Here is a 13,769-nt window from a genome sequence, read left to right on the forward strand (position 1 = left end):
GCCCGTATTCCTGTTTCGAAACAGTTGCTTGGGCTCGTCACAACAAACTCTTCACCTAGAGGAGGTGGGGGTGGAGGGGGCGGGCCGGAGGTAGTGAGGGAGGGAGGGAGATGCCGGGCTGCCGAGGAGACTCGTAAAACAGCTCACAGAGCACCGGGGTTGCCGCAGGACATACATCCCCTCCCATTCTTCCACACACACACACACAGAGAGACATACACAAACACAAGGTGGAGGCGTTTGGACTCAACTTCACTTCCCCATTCCCACAGATGCAGAGCAACACATGGCCACATGCATGCGCGCATGTGAAGCGCCCATACGGTGTTACGGGGGATTACTTGGTATGAGCAAACAGGTCTGATCGGCATTAGAGGCCCAGTCAGAACTGTTTAGACTGTTTATTTGCATAATCTCCATCTTATCCAGTGAAGTATTTGTCTTACCGAGACCTGATATGTGCATTATACCATAGATAAGTGTTTACTGAGTTTCTGCATTTTCCTTCCTTTTTATTACTTCTGCTGTGTATTCTTTAGATTTTCTTGTGTATTTTCATTTTTTGTGATATGTATCAGTGGAGTGTGGAAGCACAATAGTTGGACAGCAACACAAAACAATACAAACATTTGTTTCCTGAATAGAATCTCAATATCTGACCTCGTATTACACAGAAAAACGCACAACGTTGTGAAACGATTGGAAGTTGATTGCAACCAAAAGTTTTGTCCAATTTCTTTAGGTAAGAAAATAAATCATAGTTTGTGTTAAAATAAGGACGCAACAACGTAAGGTAAGAACATACCATTACACATAAAGTAACAATGTAATGTGACAACGCTAGATAAGCACGTAATGTAACAACGTACGGTAAAAATACAAGATACAAAAAATAAGGTAATGTAAAAAAAATAATGTAACGTCGTAACCTAACAACGAAAGGTAAAAATGGTACGGTAACAATATTCCGTAACGTATGGTAACAAAGTAACGCAACAATGTAACAAATCAACTCAGTAAAGTAACTAACAAAAACCAACCATGCTTGGTGGACTTTCTCGCTTAACGTTGCGCAATAAGCATAACAACGCATTTACTTTGGGTGTGAACATCTGTCTCCTGGGTGAAAGGATGGAATTAACACATCAGGCATCATTTTGTCTTGTCATTTGGTCCTGGGGTTCTTCACTACAGTTTTGATGGGAGCGATAAATATTTACTGAAACTCTAAACAAACTTTAAGGTGTTCATTTTAAAAGGGAATCTGGTGTGTTTTTGTTGCCTTGTAGGGTAATCTTTTCTTTTCGTTTATTAATAGGGGAAATAGTTGGGTTTTAATATTCATGGATTTGCAAAATACTACTAAATAAATACTTGTGATAAGATCATAGACCATGATTCTGACTCAAAAATATTGCTTATTATTCATAGACAATTTTTTGGAGGGGAAAACATATTTATTTGAATGTGGGCAGCAGTAAAATGCCAAAAGGACAAATAAAGATTTACTTTTTACACTGGCATTTTTTACCTTCTTAGTCTCTTTAAACGGCTCCCTGTTTAGACTTCTATGCCCAGTGGGCAGTGGCTGCTAACAGATTATCACTTTCATGCAACTTGTCATGAGTCAATAAACCCATTTATATTTCATACATTGGACTCCCAAATGTTCAAATGAATAATTGACAAAGTAAACCATGTGTGCAGCAATTTCCTGCCCAATCCCCAGCAATGGGATGAGATGCATCTCGGGGGCCACTGGAGCTGTTTGTAATCTGATTACATTGTTTTATGAATGCGGGATGGGCGTCTTGTGTAAGCACCCCGGATACACACAGAATGCTCCCCAAGTCTGAAACTTTTTTCGCCCAGTGCCTCTGAAGAAGCCAGAAATGAGTTGTAAAATATTCCACAAGCCTAATAGTAAATGTCAGTGCTGCGTCAATGACTCCCGGGGATTTGACTCTTCTCCACTGACCAAACTGGCCGTCTGCTGCCTCCAATAAAACGCGAGGGTGGATAAACACTGATCTCGCAGTAGAAAGCGGAGGTTCCCCTGTCTGTGTGACCGCCCCGGATTCGCTCCTATGAAAAACACTTTAAAAAGCACGCAAACCACGTGCACTATCCGCAGAGGAATCCAACCCACCCCCTTCATATCTACTGCCCTCTCTGCAGCCGCTCTTTGAAATTCTACTCCACATCCACAAATTAATTGGTTTTGCAGATGAAAGAGAGCGTGCATTGTCGAGAAGTGCTAAGTGCTGAATTGAGAGGCTTAGTGGGGCAGCGTCACATCAAAGATCCGCCAATTACGCCGGGCATCCCCCCATCCATTGGAGCGGTGCTCGCCGGGAAAAGGGGTGGAGATGGGGGGGGGGGGGGGGGCAGAGTGAAGATCCTGGGGAGTTATCAATTCAAGCTTCGACTCGAGTCCGTCGGTGCCACTCGCACTCCACCTCGCGTGTAAGGAAGCTCATTGTCTAGCACCAATGGGATTTATAAGGCCTTTACAGACTCGCTGATGGTTTCCATCCAACTGCAGAGCAGACATTTCCAATGTAAAAGCTATTTTTTGGTTCACCACATTGGGGTTAAACTCTGCGTCCAGATCGGCTCCATTTCCGAGAAACAAATTGTAGAAAAAGACAGAAAAAACATTGTTCCTTGATAACGTTTAAAAAAAATTATATAATTGTGTGTAACCATGGTTTCCAAAAATTGTGGTTATGGTTTAAGGCAAAATATGATCTTCAAGGATCCAGGTTTTTTTCAGCCTGGATCCTATGTTCAGTTTCTTTTAGGTGACTACGGGTTGGTGGATACAAGACCCCTATGGTAGAAACCTACCAACAAAACAATACTGCAGTTGTGGGTCGTCGCTCTGGTATACTGAATTACCAATCAAAGGGTTAGGGTTTTTCATTTGGAGCATTCTGTGACCTCGCTGTTTCTTTGGCGTTGTTGTGTTTGCAGGCAAAAGCATTTTCACCACGCTGGTGAATAAAACACCAACAAAAAGTAGTTTTTTTTCCAAATTGCTTCAAGCAGAGGCTGATTTTAGTGGGAATTATTCGGGTGATGGATTTATACACTTGCATAAATAGTTTGGTAAGTTCATTTTTCACCATGGAAACAGTTTAACAACTTAAAGTTTCTTACATGTAACACAATTATTTGTTTCCAAAGATGGAATCATTTGGAATCCATGATGCTAAGCAAAACAAAATGACGCTTATGCTCAACTGTAATCTGTCGATCAAGCCAGAAGAGACTGACCAGCTTGTTAGACTTCAAGAATGTCTTGGAGACACCAAAAGTCATCTTGATAGGCCCAGAGCGCCTTCGAAGTCAGCTGTCATGTGATACAGATTCTACTGGATGGAATTGCTCTGGTACCCAGCAGCACCGTCAGGAATCTTGGAGTTATATGGAGATATGACCTTTACCACGCATATAAAGAAGACTTCAAAGACTGGCTTATTTTCATCTACGTACTATATCGACAATCAGGAACTTCCTGTCTCAAAATGATGCAGAAAAATGAGTTCATGCGTTTGTTACTTCTAGACTGGATTACTGGAATTCTTTGTTATCGGGCTGCTCTTGTAAATCTCTTAAGCCTCTCCAGTTGATTCAGAATGCTGCAGCACGTATATTAACAAGGACTAAGAAAAGGGATCATATCACTCCTGCATTAGCTTCTTTGCACGAAATTGAAGGTACTTCTCCTCATCTAAAAGGCACTTGCTGGTGAGGCACCGTCTTATCTTACAGAGCTTGTAACACCGTATTGACCGTAAACTACCTTCCTTATTTATAGTTAACTATTTACTGCCAGGTGTCAAGTTTTTTCTTCATGGAATTATGCGCATGTCATTTTGTAACCCCACGATTGCACACTCCCCCCAGTGGGAAAAATCCTCTTTCCTTGAGGAAGCGCCCCTCAACCACCCACATGGATCGTCTCGACCCAAACTTCTGTGATTTATGTCGCAATCCAATCAAAAGACGCCGGCCGCGAGAGTGGTTGGTGGAGTCGGGAGCAGGGGGGGGAGGGTGCATCAATGTCACCGAGACATCGTCGTATTTAATCGACCTGATCGACCTACACTACCCGCGGGCCACCCCCTCCAACAGCCCCTCCACCCTCTACGCAATGAGGTTGCCGTGTACGGGAGGCCCAACAATGCACAGAGGCGAAGAGGCCTTAAGGGACCCATCAATGAGTTCCTTTCTCCTTGGGAAGCCTCTGTTTACTCAGCACAGGGCGAGCCGGACAGCGGCACAATGGTGTTGCCGGACCTCGGCGTCTGATATTGATGTCATACTACACATCTCCACATTATCCCCGCTTATTGATTAGTCTGATCTCATCCCCGAGAGCCGGGCCAACAAAAACAAACACGGCTCTTTTTTTTCTTCTTCCCTCTTCTCGTCCCACTGACTCGCACACAGCGCGGGAGAAACCCAGCCAGCTTTTTTTTCTCTCTCTTATCCACCTGCATTTCTCCTTTCATGGTGTATCGATCAGAGCCGGGTTGATGCAGCCATTATTCCGAAGTCCCCAAGTGCACAATCACACAAAATAAAAGGACGCTACATTTTTCTTCTTTTTTTTTTTTGCAGCAAAACGATCATTAGGAAGACGCGCTTCGGCGCTCGGGTAGCAGCTGCTCTCGCTGTGAGTTGCAATTCTTTTGCTGTAAATATGTTACCATACGTAAGAGCCGCTGCACTGACTCAACCCGTGTTAGATGTGACGACGAGTCAATGTGCAGGAACACTTTGAAGATGCTGTCTCACCGCGCTCGCTGCCAACAAACTGCTACCCCTCGGCTGCCGAGAGCTTTACTTTAATGGAAAATATGAATCACGCACTGTAACGCTTGAACCCAGCCCCCATCACCCCCCCAAAAAAATCGGTGGAAATGTTGGCCGGGCCCGCTACCCCTCATTGTTTCCACACAGGAAAATGTACAGCGGTTCAACACTCATGGAATCTGACTGTATTACATCCCCGAGCCTCCACCGAGGAAGTGGGGAGGACTATTTTCTTTGAATGCATGACGAGTACGAGTATGGCCTTCGACGTGTAAATGCGCCGCAAATAATGACAATGACAACTTTGCAAATCCGATTTAGTGCTCAAGGCTCAATTGTTGTTGTTGTTATTTGTGCAACCTTAGCCTGTCGTTTCACTCCTATCAGTTTGGGATTTGCGTAACAGCATTACAGCCATGTCTGATGGAGCGAGCAGATCAGATGATCAGACAGCTTGTAAACAAGCCACCCGCTGATGCAGGGCTGTTTAAACCGCGCTGCCTCGCTCACAGCTGTTAGTGGGTAGAACATTATTGTAGACCAGAGCAGTAAATCTGCACTCTGAAATGATTTGTTTCAAGCAACAAACTACATTCCAATGGCCGAAAACTAAACCGTATTCTCGTACTGTACGAGCTAATGGGGAAATGCTTTAAAAACATGGTTACAATAAAAGTAAGTTTAGTTTAGTCTATCTTTAGATATACATATACATACAAATACAAAAAATATATAGAATTGATTATAATCAATAAAGATGATGTACTTCAGCTTAAAGATAATTTAAAAAACACCATGATCCTCATATTGAAAATGTCAGTGAGGTGATGGTTAAGTTGAACAATTCTTTATAATGTGGTATAATTCTTCTTTTAGAGACTTCTGGACACTTATAACTAAAACAACGTCGTGCGATGAGCACATAATAACACATCATGATGTTCGTCTCTGACGCTGCCGCCGGGGGCCTCGGGATGGCCGCCAGACTCTAGGGTTTCCCGTTCAGCTAGGTGTGACGGGAGGATCATTTGTCCTCTGACGTCTGCCGGGTCACGGTGTCTCCTGGGGGGCCCAAAATACAACCCTGCCCCGCGCCTTTGCACGTGGGTGAGAGGGAAGCCCGCAGAGGCCCGGTGGCCCTTCATAACCGGTTTATCGAAAAAGAAAAAAACAATCAAGCCGTCTCCGTGGGGCACCTCGTGAGGCGGGGTTGTTAGGGGGGGGGGGTGTTGCTGTCTCACGTCAATGGCTCACTTTCAAATCAGGCCTAAAAACGGGCGCGAAACGGCAGGATGACATCATTCGCTACCGAGCAGATGAACTGTGCGCGTTGCTGCCCCGTCTGCTTGAATACACACCTGGTTAATTATTCACTGGCCCGAGGGTCTGCAGTCTAGCAGTGTGGCTGCCTGAGCGAGGACATGTCCCCCCCCCCCCTGACTGTATCTCACGACGTCTGTTATTCTGGGAACAACGGCGAGGGCGTCATTGCGTCCTTTGAATTCACTTGTTGGTTTCTAGCATGGGAGGGCAGGAAGGGGGGGGGGGGGGGGGGGGGGGGTCACAGAGCAGTTCAACCGACAAACCTGGCTGATAAAGGTGAAGCGTGAGCGGTGGGGCGGGTGGGGGGGGCGGCTGGCTGCTGGAAACAGATGCCAAACAGGAACTTGTGTGTTTAACGTCTCCTCTGCAGCGAGCTTCCTGCACACGGGAGAAGCAATGTGCCTCCCCCCCCCCCCCCCCCCCCCCCCCCCCCCACCACCCGGCAAACTGCTGCCTCATACTTGACGTCGGTCATACTGTGACCTACTTTGCTGCTGGGCATGTGGAGGGTGAAAACAGAAAAGCGGGAGAAAAAAAACAGAAAAGACAAAGGGTGCACTGGCTTTCTGTTTGATTTGGAAAGTAGGCTTTGTGGAATGTCTGGGGGCAGAGGGGGGAGGGGGGGGGGGGAGTTCACAAAAGCACCACAGATCGAGCTCAAATGTCAATCGAGGGAAGTCGGGCCTTACGCAGCCGCGAGAGGAAGCATTTTTTAACACGACCACAGGGAGCAGTGGCCGCCCTGCGATAAAGGGAGAGAGAGCCGGGCGAGATGCCACGGAGGTTTTAGGCGGTGGGGAAGGCGCACCTGCACAAACACAAGACCGCACTACAATACGGATCACACTCACTGACAGTTGAAAAAAAACACCACGGCGCTAAACCAAAAACCATACACAGACGTGCATCCCGGGAGGTGCACATGCGAGAGACTCGCCCGTTTCCACGCAAACACTCAACGGCTCGACAAGAAGACGATGAATTCAAATGCTCTGCTAGTGCAGAGTCCGTCAGTTCACTTGTTTGAGTTATTCGCTTAGAAAAAAACAAGCATCTTGGGAAAAACGGTAAAAATGAAACAATCCATCCTGAATGTTATTTTAAAAAAAGGATGCGTATATATTTTTTTGAATCCTTGATTGGAACATCGATTCATTTTCAGAGACAAGTAGATGCGGATCATCAGATGAGGGTGCTGAGAGCGGCAGCCTGCTGAACACCTCCACGCAGGCTGCCACTGACGGGAGAGCAGAAGGTTCCCCGACTGTCTTCTGCCCGTCCATTCACTATCCACGTCAACCACACACACACACACGCTCACAGCCTCAGACAGCGGAACACACATCGTACTTCCCTTTTCCCGTTTTTACGAAGCAGTCTGTTTGCATTTGGGTTTGGAAATCTACTCCCATCTTTCGGTACTAGAATAAACGACTCATGGCCGTGCAGAGCTCCGCTGTCTGCTGTGCTGAATTCAGATGAAGGCCACTGCCCAGTGGTAGCTGTTGACATGCAGGGAGTATCGCTGACACGACAGCGCTGGATTCCCACTGAGTCACGGATTATTGCCCTCTCAACAGATCAGTGGCCAGAAAGAAAGAGCGAGACGGCTATTAATCACTGCACCTTCTCTGCTTCTCTCATGCCGAGGATCGACATCCACCTGATCCTCTCCGTCGATTCGGAGAGGATCGGGTTCAGGCGTGGAATTGGCTGTAATCATTCTTTAATGGCTTTATTCAAACATGTCGGGAAAAATTACGGAGCGAGAGCAATCTAGCATGAATGATCTTTTCAAAACATGACGTGACGAATATGTCTAAGAATGTGGTTTATTAAAATGCAAGTGGTTTGTATATTGTCAGATATCCTGCTCAGTCATCAGAAGTGAGTCAGGAGCTTAAGAGGCTGCCGGTCCAGAGTCACTGTGAATATGATGAACGGCGGCAGTGAACACATGGGCGCATTGCATTTATATAAATGCAAACATAGGACCTGCATTGACAAAATATATATGTAAAATATTGTGCATTTTGAGCCCCATCGGACTCGGATACACAAACATTAAATCATTCTTTTTCTTGTTTTATACAGTGAAAGACAACAAACAGCTTCCCTCTATTCCAGAATTGTTAAATATGTAAGGAATGATACTGAAGGCTCTTTGTACAGTCTCACATTTCCGCTGACATTTGTTTTATTACTCATCATGAGCTCACGACCTCCCCGCTTCAACTAGAGTGTGAGCAACAGAGGGACTAGGGTCAGGTGGGGGTTGGATTTGCTTGCTTGGGGGCATGGGCCAATGAGTGGAGCTATCGCCGATAAAAGGGGATGGAAGGGGAGGGGCGGCTTGCGCGAGAGGCATCGGGGTAGGTCAGAGGGGAGAGTGGGAGGGAGAGGTGGGGCAGTCTGGCCGGGGATGGAAGTGGCTGACTAAGGCAGGGTTCACCGAGTTCAGCTAGTAAATAAGTGACTGACTCCTCCGAGCGCATTCCAGGGCTCCGCCTCACCCTCCCGCCCAGCGTCTTCACGGGGAGGGGGTGGGGGAGAGGGGGGGGGGGATTTCCTGGGGTTTTCTGGGGGCCGCTCTCCGCTCGGCGCGTCGACATTTCCAGACCCCGCTTGCCACCAGGAACGAGGAGGGCAGGCCGCTGCGTGGCGAGTTCGTGTTCAGCGCGTCGCTGCTGCGACGCGAGGAGGAGTCTACAAAACGACCCGCCCTCCTCCCCCTCCGCTAGTCCCCTAAGAAAAACATCCCGAGGGTCCCACTTAAAATCGACTTGCCACGGAAAAATGAGCCGGCGCTCGGCAGAAACCCACATGCCGCTGGAAGAGCAGGGCTTTCACACTCGGGTCGGTCCGATCACGCACCAAAGACACATCTTTCACAGACGTGGCCGTCGGTTGTGCGTTGGGATGAATACACCCCTGAGGCGACGCGGAATCTGGCCGTGGCACCATCTGCCTCGGCTTTTGCTAATCACCTAAGCCAGATGGGTTAGCGGATCTTTAGGAGGCTTGTTTTCCTGCTCCCATAGAAATGTGCCATATCAGGCACCAGCATGGGACCGGGACGCGATGCCTTTGAGCGATCCGTGGCGATCGGCTACAGGACTGCTGAGGGTTTCAGGTTTGGGAACTCATGCCGCCGACTAAATACCAGAGGGAAATGTCTGTGAAGGGCAAAGAGGTAATAACACTGTGAGAGAGAAGAAAAAAGACCCGAGCTGTTTGTTCAGTAGGTAGGGCTGAGTTAATGACACACACGTGCACAGCTTGACAATTCGTCCGGCACTCTAAGTCCACAGCACTTTCTCTGTGAAATTTGAGTCTCAGCACATCTGCCCAATATGAAGTCCTCATCTTATTTTGCCACGTCAGGAAGAACAGCGCGTTTCGTTTGCACAGCAATGCAAATGATTTATTTTCCCCCGGTAAAAAGTCCACGGTCTGATTGATTGAGTCGGTGAATCAATTTTTTTTAGTTCATTATTTCCGTGTGTGAAAAAACTGGGAGGCGTCGCAGCTCAACTGACTTTTTCGGGTTAGCGGCCCGAAGACAGCTGGGTTGTTTTGACGTCCCTGCGTGGAGACGGGCTATAGGTCGAGCATTCCTGAGCCGAGGCCTGAAATCCTGAGAGCAGCGCCTGGAGGAGACTAGCTCCAAGACAATGGCGAGAGGTTGAAGGTGAGGAGAGTGGGGCCTTTGCAGCTACTAATATATTCCAAGGAGATTTCTAAAGTGCTCGGCCGCCAATTGCACCGCATAATGGTTTCCATGGCGATGGGTCCTCGGATCCAGGGCCGCGGTACAAAAATGAACAATGACCCCCAACTTCCACCATGTTACAGAACATTTTTCAGCCGTCTCCCGCCTGCCCCCCCCCCCCTCCCCCGCCCCCCCATTCTGTGTCAGAAGGTAAGTAAATGCTGATTTACAGAAAAGAAAATCCGCTTTTGTCCGTGTTCCGTTTCCATCTCTGCTGTTCCCATGGTCCATGGATACAGCCCCAAACTTCCTGAAGATTTTTTTGTGCCAGAGGAATCCATTCAGCCTACGGTCTTGACAACACAGTAGGAATTTGCATGCATCAATAGTTTGGAAGAAAAAAAACATCCTTAAGAGAATCCAAAAGTCTGGATCCCTTTGGAGGGGTCATTTCCACTGCCGCAAGAGTTAGACAATTGGTAAATCTACATTATTGATCTGTAGCAGCCCCCTATTCTATTGTCTCTCATGAGATATTCATGAGGTCTCTTTAATCAATAATCATTTTGCAATTTTACACTTTCGAGTTAATTAACACCAAATTCAACACTGCATAACGTAGTGCAACTGGAAGACAATAAATGGAAGGACAAAGGCTGCCTCACATGTGTATGATGTCATCCTGAAAGAGGGAAGCATGGGTCAACTCAGAGTGCCACTTTGACCCCATGCATTGGTTTGGCACCCGCTCCACCCTGTAATACCTTCCTTGGTTGACAGCTGGGCTGACATCCCACTCATGGACCACTAGTTACAGGCAGGAAAGCCAGATGATAGCAAATCAAATACTGAGAGATAAATGATTCCAGTAAATGCTCAAGAGTTTGACTCCGGTCTGAGACCTAAAACCTTTTGAGCCTTGACAAGTTTACTCATCGCTAGTACAACTCAGCTAGGATTGAATGGTTTTGCCATCACTTTCCTTGCTGAGGGAGGATGTAATCGGGGTTGTCTACAGTTGCTCTACAGTTGTCAACAGAAGGTGTTAGAGGGCGTTACCAAGGTGTGGTTGGAGTCTGAACCTGGACTAGGCAGCGCTTTTCAAAAAGATAGCATCAGCGTGTGACAGAAGTGTATAGGTGGTGCTGGGGGCTTGCGGAGGTAATGACTACTTGCAGAGCTATTTCAGGAACTGCTGTAGATGGAGAGCTGACTTCACCACTAATGCGGTGTTCACACATACAAATACCGATGCCCTCGGCATCTCGAGCACAAGGCTCGCGGCACAGTTCAGCACTTTTTTAAGAGAAATTGGGCAGGAAACGTAAACATGAACCCTTCTTTGACAAATTTGATCCTCAGACTGACAAAGTATAAAGAGTTAGAAAGTAAGCTCAGGGCTGGGCAGACAGAGGGGGGATGGGTCACCTTTAATCCTGCTTAAAACCAAAAACATTATGTTGCAATTAACAGGTAAATGGAAGTTCCATCCATCCATTGTCAAACCGCTTGTCCTGCACACGGGGTTGCAGGGGGACTGGAGTCTATGCCAGCCTACTTCGGGCGATAGACGGGGTACATCCTGGACTGTACGCAGGACTAACACAGAGACATACAACCATTCACACTCACACTATTCATACTAACCATTCACACTCACATTCATACACCTACGGGCAATTTAGAGTCCCCAATTAACCTGATCCCCAGAGCATGTCTTTGGACTGTGGGAGGAAGCCGGGGAACCCGGAGAGAACCCACGCAGACACGGGGAGAACATGCAGACTCCACACAGAAAGGCCACTGGGCGGAGTCGAACCCAGGACCTTCTTGCTGTGAAGCGACAGTGCTAACCACCACGCCACCATGCCGCCCCTAAATGGAAGTTAAATAGACTAAATATGAACTAATATTTTTTTCTAACCCTGAATAAGTGCTTTTCAGGGTGCTATTAAACAACTATACATAGATGTGAATATACTGAATTTGTATGTATAATAATATATATTCTGATAAATTAGGACACTGTCATCAATTCAAAATCATTTTATTTCAAATCAGTATCAAACCGATGTCTGATTTCAGTTGGTGTACCTCTAATACTTAGTGGTAGGAAGACTCTGATGCTGATGCGCTGTGGGTTTGTTGCTGAAGGGTTAACACATTTTAGTTACTTGTAGTATTTGGTCCATAGACTCCTTTGTGGAGCCATTCGTGCTGCAGCACAGCAGGGTTAAATACAAGTGAATGATGCGACACAGCAAAAAAGCTACAATGAACTCTGTTTTACCTTCCCTCACTGGGTAAATCAGACGACACAATGTGCACGTTTACAGTAAACACTGGCGCTCTAATGTGTGGTACTGAGACGCAAGGCCACCCCCACGAACACACATAGCCGCATTGAAGCATGTCCAGAGACACAAAAGTCACTCGTGCACAGACGGTTTGTCGGTCATTAACTCTCCTCCCCTGTGACCTTCATCGCACAAGGTGGGATGAATGGGGGGGGTCGCTACTGCACAGGGCAGCCCTGTTTTTACAACGCGCTCGCAAGATCAGACTTGGTGATTTATGTCCTGTGAGACTGTTGTCGCTTTCTATAGGCCATAAAAAGCATTAACCCACTGAATGTCCTCTAAACAGTTTAATTCCACAGTGGAAAATATCCTGCGAAAAAGAGAAGCGGCTGTTCCCACAAAGCTCATAGCGCTGTGAAAGAAGAAACTGAATGCAAATGACAAATGAAACTCATTTGGCATCACGTCACATGGAGGTTACACTGAACCTGATAGTAGCATTATGTGCCAGTCCAACTCCGAAGTTAGCTCAGGCTAAATTATTGATGCTGGATGGGCATGCTTTCTCTCCCCGTCTTTGGTTGCACAACAAGAGTCTACAGCCACGCTAGTAATCTGTGATTAGACACAGTTGTGCTTCTAAGCACAGCCGATGATGGGATAGTCATCAAAGCAGCAGGTATTCAGGCCGTAGTATCACTTAAGTACTGCACAATTTTGGATGAATTACCTGATGATGGTACTGCATGAGAAAGCAGGGATTTCCCCGATCCTGGGCGATTCATTCTGTGCGGAACATGAATGTCTGAACCACATTTGGCGATGATTTGATTGAATTGAAGTTGAAATGTTCAGGGTACAGGGTCCCCCCCTCTATTGAGGCCAATGCGGGGGGGACTTGCACTTCTCTCTAATGGCCATCAGGGGGAAACTCCTCTGGTTTGCAAAAGGAAGTTGGATTCAGGGCCGTCGTGGCGCTGGGGTAGAGAGGGTGCGTTGGGAACCGCAAGGTTGGTGGTTTGAGTCCCGATTGCCCCAACTGCCCCATGTCGAAGTGTCCCTGAGCAAGACGCCTAACCCCTAATTGCTCCCCGGGCAAAAAAACGCAAAAAGCCATGGGTTAAAAATGCAATGTTAAGCGTCAGCTAAATGACCTGTAATGTAACGTAAATAAGACAAGAAGAGAATTTTCAGAAAATCAGAAGAAAATTGCATCCTCATCGTTTAAACACTCCAAGGGCCGTGCTGATGCTTGTTCCCCCCGATTAATGTTCAGCAAAAATGTCCATTTCCCCTCGTTACATGCACACAATCATCAAAACAAATTGTCGTCTTGGCCCGAAGGTTGTCGTTAGGTTAGTTTTATTTGTTGCATGTATGTAAATTACAAAATTACCTTTAAATTAACTTTATGAGGACAGCATGAACAATTAGTTGATTAATCAATCAATCAATACACTAAAAAAGATTAACTACTGTTTTCCTGAGCTTTCAACTGCAAGAATGAGCTTTCACGTCCCATCAACTATAAGACTACTATCCACTTACTAGCAATTACTATCATGTAATTCACATATTTAAAGACAAACTGGTGAAGGCATTCATAAAGA

At 46.6% G+C, this 13,769-nt stretch overlaps 1 protein-coding gene across 3 annotated transcripts in view; it reads right to left on the reverse strand.

Annotated features, from left to right (window-relative positions):
- bach2b (BACH transcriptional regulator 2b) overlaps positions 1-13,769 on the reverse strand; it is a 72,529-nt gene that overhangs the window by 41,973 nt on the left and 16,787 nt on the right. Inside the window, exon 1 of one of the 3 annotated variants that reach the window (XM_040160331.2) lies at positions 12,890-13,002. The exons of the other annotated variants lie outside the window; for them this stretch is intronic. Within the exon in view, the coding sequence (XP_040016265.2) occupies positions 12,890-12,907 (18 nt within the window). The 5' untranslated portion in view covers positions 12,908-13,002. Of the gene's footprint in view, positions 1-12,889; positions 13,003-13,769 lie in introns of those variants that run through there. 3 annotated transcript variants of the gene reach the window in all.

This window comes from Gasterosteus aculeatus, chromosome 18 (genome assembly GCF_964276395.1).
Source record: "Gasterosteus aculeatus chromosome 18, fGasAcu3.hap1.1, whole genome shotgun sequence".
NCBI lineage: Eukaryota > Metazoa > Chordata > Actinopteri > Perciformes > Gasterosteidae > Gasterosteus > Gasterosteus aculeatus.